At 44.9% G+C, this 15,709-nt stretch overlaps 1 protein-coding gene across 7 annotated transcripts in view; it reads left to right on the forward strand.

Moving 5' to 3' along the window:
- herc1 (HECT and RLD domain containing E3 ubiquitin protein ligase family member 1) overlaps positions 1-15,709 on the forward strand; it is a 108,714-nt gene that overhangs the window by 60,470 nt on the left and 32,535 nt on the right. For 4 of the 7 annotated variants that reach the window (XM_055006365.1, XM_055006427.1, XM_055006561.1 and 1 more), the window contains 14 exons: positions 189-399; positions 655-821; positions 1,015-1,131; positions 2,828-3,077; positions 3,598-3,716; positions 3,918-4,144; positions 5,837-6,105; positions 7,725-7,777; positions 7,870-8,070; positions 9,239-9,413; positions 9,859-10,126; positions 13,444-13,657; positions 15,137-15,396; positions 15,479-15,606. In XM_055006365.1, the coding sequence (XP_054862340.1) occupies positions 189-399; positions 655-821; positions 1,015-1,131; positions 2,828-3,077; positions 3,598-3,716; positions 3,918-4,144; positions 5,837-6,105; positions 7,725-7,777; positions 7,870-8,070; positions 9,239-9,413; positions 9,859-10,126; positions 13,444-13,657; positions 15,137-15,396; positions 15,479-15,606 (2,659 nt within the window). The remainder of the gene's footprint in view (positions 1-188; positions 400-654; positions 822-1,014; positions 1,132-2,827; positions 3,078-3,597; positions 3,717-3,917; positions 4,145-5,836; positions 6,106-7,724; positions 7,778-7,869; positions 8,071-9,238; positions 9,414-9,858; positions 10,127-13,443; positions 13,658-15,136; positions 15,397-15,478; positions 15,607-15,709) is intronic. The other 3 variants (XM_055006530.1, XM_055006602.1, XM_055006395.1) reach the window with 2 other exon arrangements.

Below are 15,709 nucleotides of genomic sequence, written 5' to 3' on the forward strand. Positions count from 1 at the left end.
TCAGGTTCTTCATCTCCAGTAACTTTATGAATGATCAAACTCTCATACTGTGAATATTTCCAGAGTTCCAGGTGGAATCTAGGATTGGTTTTTGATCCAATAAAGCTGCTATTTTGCTCTTTGTTTCTAATTTTTCCTTTAAAATACTGATCTGTTCTGATGTTTTCCTCTCCGTTTTCCTCCCCCAGGAGTGAGGAGTGAGCCAGAGGGTGAGGGTGAGGGTCCAGAGGGGGAGCAGCTGGCCCAGACCCCGGTCACCACCAGCCCCTCGGCCTCCAGCACCACCTCCTTCATGAGCTCCTCCCTGGAGGACACCACCACGGCCACCACCCCGGTCACCGACACAGAGACCGTACCGGCCACCGAGTCTCCGGGGGTGATGCCGCTCAGCCTGCTCAGGTCGGAACCGGGTTAAAGTACTCTTTAAGACACGAAACAACCACAAAAAGATGCAAAATCAACACAAAAAGATGCAAAATCAACACAGAAAGATGCAAAATCAACACAAAAAGATGTAAAGTCATCCCAAAAAGATGCAAAATCAACACAAAAAGACACAAAATCACCACAAATAAATAAAGTTGCCCAGAATGACCCAGTAATGGTCTTAAAGGAGGCCAAAGTACTGATAAAATTCTTTTAATCCTTCTACAGACAAATGTTCTCCAGCTACCCAACCACCACACTGGTTCCGACCCGTCGGGCCCAGACTCCTCCGGTGTCGTCCCTGCCAACGTCTCCGTCTGATGAGGTGGGTCGCCGTCAGAGCCTCACGTCTCCAGACTCCCAGCCAACCAGACCCCAGAACCGGACCGGTACCTGTAAGTATCTCAGGCTGATTATGAACTGAGGAGATTCTACAGAATACAAAAGGAAACTGTCATTTATGATGTACAAATGTGACCAATATGTCTGAAGAAGTCACAAACAGGAACACATACGAGGTGTTGACCCGTCTTGTTGATGATTTTTTTTCCATATTCTGGTATTTGATATTTTCCCTGTTTTCTCCAGCTCTGTCGGACCCCAGCAGCAGACTGTCCACGTCTCCACCTCCTCCTGCCATCGCTGTTCCTCTGCTGGAGATGGGATTCTCCCTGAGACAGATCACCAAAGCTCTGGAGGCCACTGGTCAGTCTGCAATGTTTCATTTTATTCAGAACATATAAACTTTTTTAGATCACAATCTGAGGAAGCCAACAGAACCACATCATCTGCTAAAAGCAGAGATGCGATCCTGAGGCCCCCAAACCAGACACCCTCCTCACCCCGGCTGAACCTTGAGATCCCGTCCATGAAGACCACAAACAGGATCGGAGACGATGGACAGCCCTGGAGGAGTCCAAAACCCACTGGAAACGAATCTGACTTTGTGCCGAATATGTGGACACAGCTCTCACTCTGGTTGTACAGGGACTGAATGGCTCGTATCAGTGACCCTGGTACCCCATACTCCCCCAGTTCCCCCCACAGAGCCCCTCAGGGGACACAGTTGTAGACCTTCTCCAGAACCACAAAACACATGTAGACTGGCAGGTCGAACTCCAATGACCCCCTCAGCAGCTCCACAAGAGTAAAGACCTGATCCACGTTCCACGACCAGAATGGAATCCACATTGCTTCTCCTGAATCTGAGGTTCAACAATCGGTTGGAGCCTCCCTTCCAGCACCCTACAGTAAACTTGTCAGGGAGGCTGAGAAGTGTCATACCTGGTAGCTGGAACACACTCTCCGGTCCCCCTTTTGAAAATGGGAACCACCACCCTGGTCTGCCACTCCACAGGTACCGTACCCGATGCCTACGCGATATAGTAGAGACGTGTCAACCAAGACAGTCCAACAATGTCCAGAGCCTTCAGCATCTCAGGGCGGATCTCGTCCACACCTGGTGCCACCGAGGAGCTTCTTAACTACCTCGGCGTCCTCTGCCACGGATATGGATGAAGATTCCCCGAGTCTTCAGGCTCTGCCTCCTCTACAGAGGATGTGTTTACCAGATTCAGGAGTTCCTCAGAGTGCTCCTTCCACTGCCCAACAGTATCCCCAATAAGGGTCAACAGTTCTCCACCCCGACTGTAGACAGCCTGAGTAAAACCCTGCCTCCCATTCTGAGGCATCGAACGATTTGCCAGAACTTCCTTGAGGCCAATTGAAAGTCCTTCTCCATAGCCTCCCTGAACTCCTCCCACACCCGAGTTTTAGCTTCTACAGCTGCCGCCCTTTTGGCCGACTGGTACCTGTCAGCTGCTTCAGGAGACCCCTGAGCCAACCAGGCCCAAAAGGCCTCCTTCTTCAGCCTGACGGCTTCCCTCACCGCTGGTGTCCACCAGCAGGTTCTTGGATTTCCACCGTGACAGGAACCAGTGACCTTCAGGCCACAGCTCCTAACAGCTGCTTCTGCAATGGAGGCTTTGAACATGGACCACTCAGACTCCATGTCCCCAACCTCCCCTGAGATGCAGGAGAAACTCTTCCAGAGGTGGGAGTTGAAAACCCCATGGACAGGGTCCTCTACCAGATGTTCCCAGTTCACCCTTACTACACGTTTGGGCTTACCAGGTCTGTCCAGCAGTCTTTGGAACCAACTCACCACCAGGTGGTGATCAGTTGACAGCTCTGCTCCTCTCTTTACCTGAGTGTCCGAGACAGATGGCCACAGGTCTGATGATACGACTGTGAAGTCCATCATCGACCTTTGGTCTAAGGTGTTCTGGTACCAGGTACACTTATGAGGAACCTTATGCTCTAACATGGTGTTTGTGATGCACAGTCTATGACTAGAACAGAAGTCCAATAACAGAACAACACTCTCCAATATTCCCTCCAGGAGCTCGAGGAGAAGCCGACGCCCAGAACATCACAGTCCTGGCCATGTGGATGATCGAACACCCGGGGACGGAGGACGACCATGATGAGCCTCACACCAGAGTCGTCGGGGGCGACGGGTCGGACTCCTCGTGTCCCGGAGCGACCGCCTCAGCCGGAGGGAAGAGTCTGGACCGGAGCTCCTACCTGTGCTCACCTGGAGACATCGCGAGCGCCGATGCCTCGGAGATGGAGGAAGGATTCAGCGAGAGGTACTGACCCGGTCCTGGAGGAGTTTAAAGATATCAGAAACATAATAATAGTTAGGATTTAAAGTCTAAAAACAATCAAATAACTTTAGTTTATTGATGATGAGAGTTCTGCCTTCATATTGTGAATATTTCCAGAGTTCCAGGTCTTTGAAGTAGATAGAGGAGAACGTCCCCTGGAGAAAGTTCTAGAGTAGACCTACCGACAACTGGACAGTTGTCAGTAGGTCTACGCTAGAGCATTCTCCAGAGGACGTTCTCCTTTCCTGCTTCCAGTCTTTAAGTTTAGTCTCACTTAGAACATTCCAGGTCCTTGAAGTCCATAGAGGTCCAAAAAGACTAGAAAAATGTAGAAAATAGATGAAATTCATCAAAAATGCTTCAAACTTTCAGTTCTTCCGTTATTTAACTGGGTTGTGTTTGTGTTGTTGACCTGGTTCTTCCACTGTTTAAAACGGGTTCTGTTTGTGTTGTTGACCTGGTTCCTCCCTCATTTTAACCGGGTTCTATTTGTGTTGTTCAGTCCGGAGGGTTTGGACCAGGACTCAGCTTCAGCCTCAAGTGGAGTTCCTCTCAGAGGTCGTTCTGTCGGCAGAAAACATCGCTTCGATCTGGCTGCTCGCACTCTGCTGGCCCGAGCTGGTGAGGAAACCAAACACACACTGGCCCAGTTCAGACTGATCAGAACCAGCTGAGTGATCAAAACCAGAGCCTGCTGTCCTCATTCATTCGTTCATCATCCTCTACAAGTTCATGCACACTCTGTACATTTTTAAATAAGTTTACAGTCATTTCGGTCGTTTTAACTCATTTTAACCCTTTGTTGTTTCCTCTCCTCCCCAGCTGGGCTGTACCGATCGGTCCAGGCCCACCACAGCCAGTCCCGGCGGGAGGTTTCGTCCCTCCAGCAGCAGCAGGACCCCGGAGCTCTGTATGACTTCAACCTGGACGAGGAGCTGGAGATGGACCTGGACGAGGAGACCATGGAGGCCATGTTCGGACAGGACCTGGCCAGCGACACCGACATTCTGGGAATGTGGATCCCGGAGGTACTGGACTGGCCAACATGGGTGTGTGTGACTTTATGCTTCGGCCCGACAGCTGCTCTCTATCTCCTCACCTGTGCACGCTGAGATAACCTTAGAAACCCTCACCTGTCCAACACCTGGCTCAGCTCATCTAACGGCATGAAGGGAAACAGCAGCAGGTTCTCCTCCAGCAGCTCTGATTTACCTCAGACTTTTAGAGAGTTAAACCTGGATATTTTATTAAGGTTCTCCTGAAGGTTTAGCCTCAAATATGAAACACTTTGTGGGATATTTGTTTTAAAAATCACCCGTTGACCCACTTTCATCAGGCCAAAATGACTCCAAAATTGTTCAAAATCTACAAGTCAAGTCAATCTGGAGCCACCTTATGCTTGAACATGATGTTTGTTATGGCCAGTCTATGACTAGCACAGAAGTCCAATAAGAAAACACCACTCGGGTTCAGATCAGGCCGTTCCTCCCAGTCAACCCCCTCCCGGTTTCTCTGTCGTTGCCCACGTGAACGTTGAAGTCCACCAGGACTCCCCAGGAGAACTATGGAGTTCCCAGGTGCTCCCCCTTCCAGGAACCACCCAGAGACTCCAAGAAGGCCGAGTACTCCAAACTGCTGTTCTGTCCATAAGCACAAACAACAGTCAGAGTTTTCCCTCTGCAACTCAAAGTCTCAGAGAGGCGACCTTCTCGTTCTCCGGGGAGAACTCCAACAAAGCAGCGCTCAGTCGGGGGTTTCTGAGTTTCCCCACACCTGCCCGGCGCCTCTCACCCTGGGCAACTCCATAAAAGGAGAGAGTCCAACCCCTGTCAAGGATTCTGGTTCCAGAACCCTTGCTGTGTATGGAGGTGAGCCCAACTATGTCTAGCCGGTATCGCTCCACCTCCGCCAGTTCGGGTTCCTTCCCCCTCAGTGAGGTGACATTCCACCAGAGCTAGTCTACGCCACCAGGGGGCGGTACGACCAGGCGCCCGCTCCTGCCTACTACCTGGTGGGCATAGCACCTGACCCCGATTTCCGGCCCCTGGTGCTCCTACTGGGCAGCGATCCCATGTTACTTCTTCAGGCTGTGCCCCACAGGGCCCCAAGGCTCGGCCACCAGACGCTCTCTGGTGAGCTCCTCCGCCGGACCTGGCTCCAGGGGAGAGTCCCAGTTTCCCTGACCCAGGCGTGCTGGCGGCTTCTCCTTTTCTTTGCTGTCATCAAGGTTTTTAGAATCGCTCTTAATCTGGTCTCTCCCCCAGGACCAATTTGCCTTGGGAGACCCTGCCAGGGGCTAATGCCCCGGAAATCATAGCTCCCAGGATCACAGAGACACTCAAACTCCTTCACCGAGATAAGGTGGCGATTCAACGGGGGAGTAAATGTACATATTCTAAATCATCTTGAACTATTTCTGAGTCATCTTGGTCGTTGTTCAAACAACCGTAACTTTAAGATGAGAAATAAACCTGCTAAAAGTGGATCTATGGGTGATTTTTCTAACAAATATCTCTTGAAGTATTCAATATATTAATGTAAATTATCGCAGACATCATTTTAAACTTCCAGATTTGATGATAAAACAGTTTCCAGAGCCGTTGGAGAACCTGCTGGTGTGAGATGATTAACCCCAAAGACTTCCTGCTGCCTGGTTTCCATTAACACCATGTCCCTTTAGGTTTACCTGCATGTGTGTGTCCAGGTGTGTTCATGTGTGTGTTCATGTGTGTGTGTTCCAGCATGTGTGTGAGGCCGATGACCGTGACGAGGTGGTGGTGTGTGAGCTGTGTGAAGCCAATGTGGCCAACTTCAACCAGCACATGAAGAAGAGCCACCCGGGATGCGGGCGCAGCGCCAACCGCCAGGGTTACCGTAGCAACGGCTCCTACGTAGACGGCTGGTTCGGAGGCGAGTGCGGCAGCGGGAACCCTTACTACCTGCTGTGTGGAGGCTGCCGGGAGAAATACCTGGCCATCAAGAGCAAGGCCAAGGTCCCCGTGGTGGAGAGGTCAGTCTAGCAGACAGACAGACAGTTTACAGGGGTGTCCAACATGAGGCCTGTGGGCCAAAAGCGGTCCTCCACAGGGTCCAATCCGGCCCTGAAAGTGTAAAAATTCCAGAGAAGACATTAACTGCAGATTGTAAATTAGTAAAACTATAAATTTTAATAATTTCTAGACCATGACAAGTTTTTTTGATCATAAAGTAAAATATTAGATTGTTCATTGTTCTTTTGTGTCTCGTTTTTGTAATATTTTGTCTTGTTTTTGTTGTTTTTTGCCTTTTTTTGTCTGACTTTCTTCTCATGTTTTTGTCATTTTGTTTCTCATTTTTGTCGTTTTGTGTTTCCTTTTCGTCTCGCTTGTGGTTTTTGTCTTATTTTTGTCATTTTGTGTGTTTTATTCTTCATTTTGTGTGCCTTTTTTTTCGTTTTGTGTTTTTTTTGTCTCGTTTTTGTCATTGGTCCATTTTTTTTGTTGCTTTGTAACTTTTTGGCAAATTTTTTGTCTCTTTTTGTTTTTTTTGTGTTGTTTGTCAAATTTTTTTGTTGTTTTGTGTTTCTTTTTTCTCTCGTGTTTTTTGTCTTATTTTTGTCATTTTGTGTTTTGCTTTTTTCATTGTTTTGCGTGACATTTTGTGGTTTTTTTGGTCTCGTTTTTGTCATCCATTTTATTTGTTGCTTTGTAACTTGTTTGTCTAATTATTTGTCTCTTTTTGTTTAATTTCGTGTCGTTTGTCTCATTTTTTTGATGTTTTGTGTCTCATTTTCACAATATTCTTGTCTTGTTTTTGTTGGTTTTTTGTCTTTTTTCATCTGACTTCTGTCGTTTTGCTCATATAGTAAAAACTGGTCTGGCCCACTTGAGATCAAACTGGGCTGAATGTGGTCTCTGAACTAAAATGAGTTTGACACCCCTGGTTTAGATCTTTATTGGTCATTTTATGCTAATTTAAAGTCATTATGTGGGTTTTCTTTGTCATTTTGAATGAGGTCATTTTAGACCATTCAGGTAATTCTTTACAAATTCTTAATCATTTTGTGTTTTTTTTCTGTCATTCTGAGCGTGATTTGAGACATTTTGTACAGATTTCAAGATATTTTGGATAATTTTTGCACAGATTTTTGGTCATTTGGGACAATATTAATGGACATTTTCTGTAATTTTAAACATATTCAGAGTAATTTTTGATGATTATTTGTAATTGTAAACACTTTTTTAGTCATTTAGGAAAATATTTAGTCATTTTGAACATTGTTTTGCCATTTGAGGCAACTATGAAGAGTCGTTTTAGACAAATTCTGAGTTGTTTTGGATGAATTTTTAGTCATTTTTTGCCATTTTGGCAGCCAGTTTTTTGATGATTTTGTCATTTTAGACACATTTTTCAATCATTTTGACTCATTTTGAATAAGAATATTTACATTTTTACAGCCTCTACAAACATTTTCATTCAACTTTGCACATAAAACTCTTTTGGGGTAAATTTTCAAGTAATTATTGATCAGATTTTTATCATTTTAAGACCAAGTCTGTTTGAGTTTCAGAGAAATTAAACCCACAGTTTCTGTATCTGAACATTGAGTGTTGCTGGTTTCATGTTTCACTGTAATTTCTACCTGTCCAGGTATAAAGGTCAGGCTCCTGATCTCCTGGGGAAGCAGGACAGCGTCTATGAAGGTAAAACCTGCTGATTATTTATTATTATTGTTATTATTTCAGTGTTTTCTTTGAGTTCTGGTCGGATCTAACCCGTCCTGTTCCCCCTACAGAGGACTGGGACATGCTGGACGTGGACGAGGACGAGAAGCTGACGGGTGAGGAGGAGTTTGAGCTGCTGGCCGGTCCACTGGGCCTCAACGAGCGTCGGATCGTCCCGGAGGCCGTCCAGTTCCCCGACAGCGACCCGCTGGGAGCCTCCATCGCCATGGTGACGGCCACCAACAGCATGGAGGAGACGCTGCTGCAGATTGGTACGAAAATAGGAATGATTCATAGAAACTCTGAACAGAAACATGGAGATTTAAGATGTAAAAGCATGAAAAGTACTTTCAGCGTGCAGAAAAGTTCAGAATATTTACAGGAGAATGTGCAAAGTTTCCCAGTATGACTGTAAACAACCTGAGATGTGCCAGAGGATAATAATGGTTATTTAAAGCTGTGAATGAACAATAAGCTGCTAAAAGATCCAAATCTCTGGACTTAACATCTTAAACTGTTATTCTTCAGTTTGAGTCTCTGTTAAATTAACGTCTTTCACGTAGTTCATGATGAGTTTATTTGGTTTTTCTGTCAGTACATGAGTTATTTTCTTTCTCCTGGAAGATTTGACATCATTAGTCTGATCCAGAGTCTAATAGTTGGTCCAGAGACACTTTTAAGCTTTTATCCTCCCTGTAGTTTATCTTCCATTGATATTAACCTCCTCCCTGTAGTTTATCTTCTGCTGATATTAACCTCCTCTCTGTAGTTTATCTTTCATCTATATTAACCTCCTCCCTGTAGTTTATCTTTCACTGACATTAACCTCCTCTCTGTAGTTTATCTTTCGTCTATATTAACCTCCTCCCTGTAGTTTATCTTCCACTGGCATTAACCTCCTCCCTGTAGTTTATCTTTCATCTATATTAACCTCCTCCCTGTAGTTTATCTTCCACTGGCATTAACCTCCTCCCTGTAGTTTATCTTTCATCTATATTAACCTCCTCCCTGTAGTTTATCTTCCATTGATATTAACCTCCTCCCTGTAGTTTATCTTTCACTGACATTAACCTCCTCTCTGTAGTTTATCTTTCGTCTATATTAACCTCCTCCCTGTAGTTTATCTTCCACTGGCATTAACCTCCTCCCTGTAGTTTATCTTTCGTCTATATTAACCTCCTCCCTGTAGTTTATCTTCCACTGGCATTAACCTCCTCTCTGTAGTTTATCTTTCGTCTATATTAACCTCCTCCCTGTAGTTTATCTTCCACTGGCATTAACCTCCTCCCTGTAGTTTATCTTTCATCTATATTAACCTCCTCCCTGTAGTTTATCTTCCATTGATATTAACCTCCTCTCTGTAGTTTATCTTTCGTCTATATTAACCTCCTCCCTGTAGTTTATCTTCCACTGGCATTAACCTCCTCCCTGCTCCTCCAGGCTGCCAGACGTCTGTGGATAAGAGTTCTTCCAGCAGAGTGACCCTTGGTGAGCAGGCCGCCGCCCTCCAGAACCCTCATGACCGGGTCATGGCGCTGAGGAGGGTGACGGCTGCAGCTCAGGTTCTGTTGGCCAGAACCATGGTGATGAGAGCGCTGTCACTGCTGTCTGTCAGGTAGGAAACACCTGGATGTAGGTAGGAAGCACCTGGATGTAGGTAGGAAACACCTGTCTGTCAGGCAGGAAACACCTGGATGTAGGTAGGAAACACCTGTCTGTCAGGCAGGAAACACCTGGATGTAGGTAGGAAACACCTGTCTGTCAGGCAGGAAACACCTGGATGTAGGTAGGAAACACCTGTCTGCCAGGTAGGAAACACTGATGTTGACCAGATTCTTGTATTAGTTAAAGAATTAAATGTAAAAGAAATAGATTTTAACCATTTTAGACAAATTAGTCATTTCGGACATTTCTTTTCTAGACTTTTTGCCAAGATTATGTCACTTTTCACACGTTTCTAGCCATTTTAAATCTGAATTTTTAACAGGCTTTTTCATACTACTTTGCACATTATTCATGTATTAGTAAACCGGATCAGTAACCAGAGTTTCCTCCTCCAGCGGTTCCAGCTGCAGCCTGGCAGCAGGTCTGGAGTCTCTGGGTCTGACCGACATCAGGACTCTGGTCCGGCTCATGTGTCTGGCGGCGGCGGGTCGAGCTGGACTCTCCACCAGTCCGGCCTCCGGTTCTGGTCCCTCAGAGAGGCCCCGAGGAGCCGCCAAGGCCAGCAAACCCATCTCCTGTCTGGCCTACCTGAGCACCGCTGTGGGATGTCTGGCCTCCAACAGCCCCAACGCTGCCAAGCTGCTGGTGCAGCTCTGCACTCAGGTACCGTTAGTAACAGGACCAGAACCAGAACCTGCAGCATGTCAGACTGTAAATCTGATGGTTCATTTATTACGTCTGTTTCTGACTAAAGGAAATTAAAAATCTGATCTCATTTGGTGATTTTACTTGTTAGGGTTTTTTTGTAATTATTTTTAAATTTTTTCTGGTGATTTTGAATCTTTTTCTGAGGATTTGGAATTTTTTTTTGGTGATTTAATGTCTGTATGGTCATTTTCTCTCCTGTCCTTCCTGTCTAAAATACCTGAGTGAACTGTCTTGAACCAAGTCTCTGCTTTCCTCTAAAAACATCCTGTATGAAGAATCAGTCTGTTTCTAAACAGGGTCACTCCACCAGACTGGACTCCTTTCGGTACCAGAATCACTGAGTACTGCTGGAGCTTCTGGACAGTTTTCAGATCTGTTAACTAGCAAATCCTCTCCAACTCACTGATCTAGCATCTCAGGATCAGCCCTCTGCTGGGTCATGTCCTACCTGTCAAGGAGATTCTTCAGAGTGTCTTGGAGGGGAGAAGAGTCTTAAGTTCTCAGCCTATCCACAGGGGTTCCTCAAGGGTCAGTGCTCGGTCCTCCTCTTCTCAATAAACACAATAATCCACTCCCATGGTTCCTCACACCGTCTCTATGCTGATGATACCCAGCTCTTCCTGTAGTTCCCCCCAGATGACCACATGGGTCTCATCATGCCTTGCAGATATCTGGATGAAAGAACGCCTCCTTCAACTCAGCCTCTCCCAGAATGAGCTCCTTGTCATCCCAGCCAGTCCCTCTATTCAACAAGAAACCAACATCCAGCTGGAATCAACCCAACTCAAACCCACAAAGCCTGACAGAAGCTTGGGTGATCAATGACAACTAATCTCCAAGGCTCATATGTCTTCTGTTGCTTGGTTGTGTGGATTCATCCTGTAGAACATCAGGAAGATCAGACCCTTCCTGTCTGAACATGCAGCTCAACTCCTGGTCCAGGTCTCTAATATCACCATCCACTACTGCAGGTCATTACTGGAGGCCTCCATACATGTACAGTCAACCCTCTGCAGATGATCCAGAATGCAGCAAAACGTCTGGTTTTCAACCAGCCAGAAACACCTCATGTCACCTCGTGGTTCAGATCGCTTCATAAAATTCTAAACTCCAATGAAAACATCTCCTCTTACCGAAACTCTCATTCAGGTCTACACTCTCTCCAACCAGAGGTTCCTGATCCAACCACCACAACCACAACAGGGCCGGTCCATAGCTGGACTCTTCTCCTCTGTGGTTCCCTGGTGGTGGAACGAGTTCCCAAACTCTGGTCAGTCTTTAAGAAAAGACTAAAGACCAGCTCTTCATTGAACATCTTTGTACCTGACAGACTTCAAAAAAAGGAAAAATAAATAAATTCCTGTTGCCTCCCTCACTACCTGTAGACAACACGGTCCTACACTGCCTGTCCAAAAAACATTCACCACCTGGATTTAACTAAGTAAATAGGTAAGAGCCTTCCATTGGATAATTACTGCCGTGATGAATACGTTTCAGTCGCAACAACTTCTTTAACCCCAGCTGATGCAGTGAGGAGCTTCTCATTTCTTAAACAACTGTGTTGGAAGACATATCCTGTGGTCATGGAAAGGATCTTAATCTGTATCAGAAGCATCAAATTATGGGCCTGCATCAAGCAAAGAAAACAACTAAGGAGATGAAACTACTAAAATCAGGTTAAGAACCGTCCAACGCATCATTAAAACCTGAAGGATGGTGGAGAACCATCATCTTCAGGAACAAACTCTTAGATGATCGTAGGAGACCACCAGTAGAGCTCACGGCTGTTTAATAGTGAATGTAAGAACATTTCCACATGAAGGGAACTCAAAGGATTGGGACTCAACAGCTGTAGCTCTAAGAAAACCACTGATCAGTGAAGCTAATCAGAAATAAAGGCTTCAGTTTGCTATGGAGCATAAAGATTGGACTCTGGATCAATGGAAGTAGGTCATGTGGTCTGATGAGTCCAGATTTATCCTGTTCCAGAGGGATGGGGGCAGTAGTTTAAGTCTGGTTTTGGTCCCGACTTTGTGCTGGTTTTTGACTTTTTTAGGACTGGTTTCAAACTGGATTCTGACTGGTTCTGAACATCTTTTTGGACTGGTTTAGGTTTAATTTTGATCCTGGTTTTAGACCTATTAAGGACTGGTTTAGGGTTGGTTTTACAATGTCTTGGACAGTTTTAGGAGTTATTTAGGTTTGATTTTGATCCTGGTTTTAGACATTTTGAGGACTGGTTGTAAACTGTCTTAGGCAGGACTTGGACTTTTTTTTAACCCCAAGAACACCAAACCTTCCACCAAGCATGGCAGTATCATGCTCTGTGGAGCTGGAGCTTTACACAAAGTAAATGGAATAATGAAGAAGGAGGATCACCTCCACATTCTTCAAGAAAACCTAAAACCATGAGCAGAAGGTAGATCTTGGACACAGTTGAATGTTTCAACCAGACGATGAGCCCAAACACACATCAGACGTGGTAAAGAAATGGTTCCATCACCTGGAATGAAGGTTCTAGACTGGTCTCCCCAAAGTCCTGACTTAGACCCATCAAGAATCTAAAGAACCAAGTCAGAAAGAAAACAAATGTAGTGGAAATGTAGTTCCACTACATTTGTTTTCTTTCTGACTCAGACTTGAGCCAGTTAAATTGACAGTGTAATGATACTGCCACCTCCATGCCTGGCAGTAGTTATAGTGTCCTGAGGGGTTGAAGATAAACCAGCAGATGGGTGCATCAGGGTAAGAAGAGAGGCAGATGAAGTGATGCCCTCATCATGGCTAGTGCCTACCAGCCTGTAGGGGTTAGAGTTATGATCTGGGGTTGGTCAGGTTCAGCAACGTTATGTTCCCAAAGAATGAGGTCAGCTGACTACCTGAAGATACTGAATGATCTGGTCTTTCCATCAGTGGAGTTTTTCTTCCCTGATGACATGGACATGTTCCAAGATGATGATGCCAGGATTCATGGGGTCACAGTGAGAATGAGTGGATCAGGGAGCATGAGATGGATTGTCCTCTACTGAGTCCAGACCTCAGCCCCACTGAGAATCTTTGAGAATATAAGATCTTGGCAGAAAATTAATGCAGTTCTGGACAGAAATAAATGCTGTGACATTGCAGAAGCTTATTGAAACGATGCCATAGTGAATGACTGTCGTTCTCAGAGCTAAAGGTGGTCCAATGAAATACTAGAGTGCGACTTCTTTGTTGAACAGGCAGTGTATTTTCTGGTATATTTCTGAGCATCCTCCCTGTTTCCTCTCCAGAACCTGATCTCTGCAGCCACCGGGATGAACCTGACCACGGTGGACGACCCCATCCAGAGGAAGTTCCTGCCCAGCTTCCTGCGAGGCGTTGCAGAGGAGAACAAACTGGTGACGTCTCCAAACTTTGTGGTGACCCAGGCGCTGGTGGCGCTGCTGGCCGATAAAGGAGCTCGACTCCGACCGGCGTACGACAAGGCGGACCTGGAGAAAAGAGGTTTGTAGAACCGGAGGAGCAGCAGGTTCACAGTCAATCATCATCACTTCCTCGAGTCTCATCTTTCTGTTTTTATTTACGCTGTAAATGAGCTCATTTCATGCTTTTAAATGTGTTTCATTTTAGGTTTAATTCAAAGCAGCAGTGATTCTTGTTTCAAACTGGTGTTTTCTGATGTGTTTTTTCTGGTTTTAATATAGATCAAAGCTGTATTTCTGTTATTAATGCAATATTTACATAATTCATCATCCTCTGGTGCTGTCTGGGGAGGTTTCTGTGGAGATTGTTTGATAATTTTGCATCTTTTTGTGGTGATTTTCCCATCCGATTTTGTCTTTTTTTGCATGTTTTTGTGGGGATTTAGAATATTTGTCATAATTTTGCCTGTTTTTGTGGTGATTTCATGTCAGTTTTGGTCTTTTTCGCATGTTTTTCTTTGGATTTAACAGCAGTTTTGTTTTTTAGTCTTTTTTTTTTTAAAGGTATTTTCATTTTTTGTGGTGATTTCACAAATTTTAAGTCATTTTTTGCATCTTTTTGTATGGATTACCAGCAGTTTTGAGTTTTTTTCATCTTTTTGTGGGGATTTAGAATATTTTACACAATTTTGTCTCATTTTGTGGTAATTTCACAAATTTTGTGGTCCTTTTTTGCAACTTTTTAATGGATGTAACATTTTTAGATGTTTTTTCCTCTTTTTGTGGTGATTTCATGTCCAGTTTGGGAGTTTTTTTTCTGTACTTGTGGGGATTTTACCTATTGTTTTGGTGATTTTACTATTTTTTTTTTGTGGGGATTTTGAGTTTTTGTAGTAATTTTACCTGTTTTTGTGGTGATTTCACATAATTTTAGGGGTTTTTTTGCATCTTTTTGTGGGGATTTAGAATGTTTAAGATAATTTTGCCTTCTTTTGTGGTGATTTCACAAATTTCAAGGCCTTTTTTACAACTTTTTGTATGGATTTAACATTTTTAGAAGATTTTTCCTCTTTTGATGATTTCACATCCATTTTAGTTTTTTTTTTTAAAATCTTTTTGTGGGGATTTACAATATTTGCGGTAATATACCTCTTTTTGTGATGATTTCACATCCATTTTGGGATTTCTTTTGCATCTTTTTGTGTAAATTTAGAATTCTTTTTCATTATTTGTGCTGTAAATGAGCTAATTTCATCCTTTTATCTTTTGCAGATGTTTAATTTGAGGTTTAATTCACAGCAGCGTTTCTGTTCTGTCTTGTTCCTCTACGGTGTCACCTTGGTGTTTTCTGATGTCTTTTTTGTGCCTCAAATGTAAATCAAATGTGTATTTGTGAGATTCATACAGTGTTTACATAATTCATCTCCCTTCTGTGTGGTCTGGGCAGCTTCTTTTTGCTTTTTCTGTGCTCTTTGTGTGTTTTTTTTTTCTCTTTTTCCACTGCCATTCCTCCTCTCACTCACTGATTGTTCTTGTCGCCTTGTGTTCCTGTTCTGAGCAGGTCTAATTGCGCATTTGTATGCCCATCCTTCCCATAATCCCTCCGCTGTAGGCCCTCTGGAGCTGGCCAATGCTCTGGCGGCCTGCTGCCTGTCCTCGCGGCTGTCGTCGCAGCACCGTCAGTGGGCGGCGCAGCAGCTGGTCCGGACGCTCGCCGCCCACGACCGCGACAACAACCAGAGCCGCCCGCAGACTGTCGCTGACATGGCGGGGGACCTGCGGAAGTGTTCCTTCATCAAGCTGGAGGCCCACCAGAGCAGGGTCAGGAGGTCTATCTCTGTCAGGAGTCTTATTATCCACACACAGACGGTTTGATCATCAACTAACTGCGGTTTTATTTCAGGTCATCACATGCGGCTGGTGCAGTAAAAAAGGCCTATTAGCGACCAGCGGCAACGACGGGACGGTCCGAGTCTGGAACGTCACCAAGAACCAGTACACCCTGCAGCAGACCTGCATCTTCAATAAGGAGTGAGAGTCTGATTTATGTTTTATTTAGCAGTTACACTACCGTTCAAACGTCTGGGGTCACTTAGAAATGTCCTTATTTTTGAAAGAAAACCATTTTTTTCAA

Source organism: Amphiprion ocellaris, chromosome 1, assembly GCF_022539595.1.
Source record: "Amphiprion ocellaris isolate individual 3 ecotype Okinawa chromosome 1, ASM2253959v1, whole genome shotgun sequence".
In the NCBI taxonomy this organism is placed as follows: domain Eukaryota; kingdom Metazoa; phylum Chordata; class Actinopteri; family Pomacentridae; genus Amphiprion; species Amphiprion ocellaris.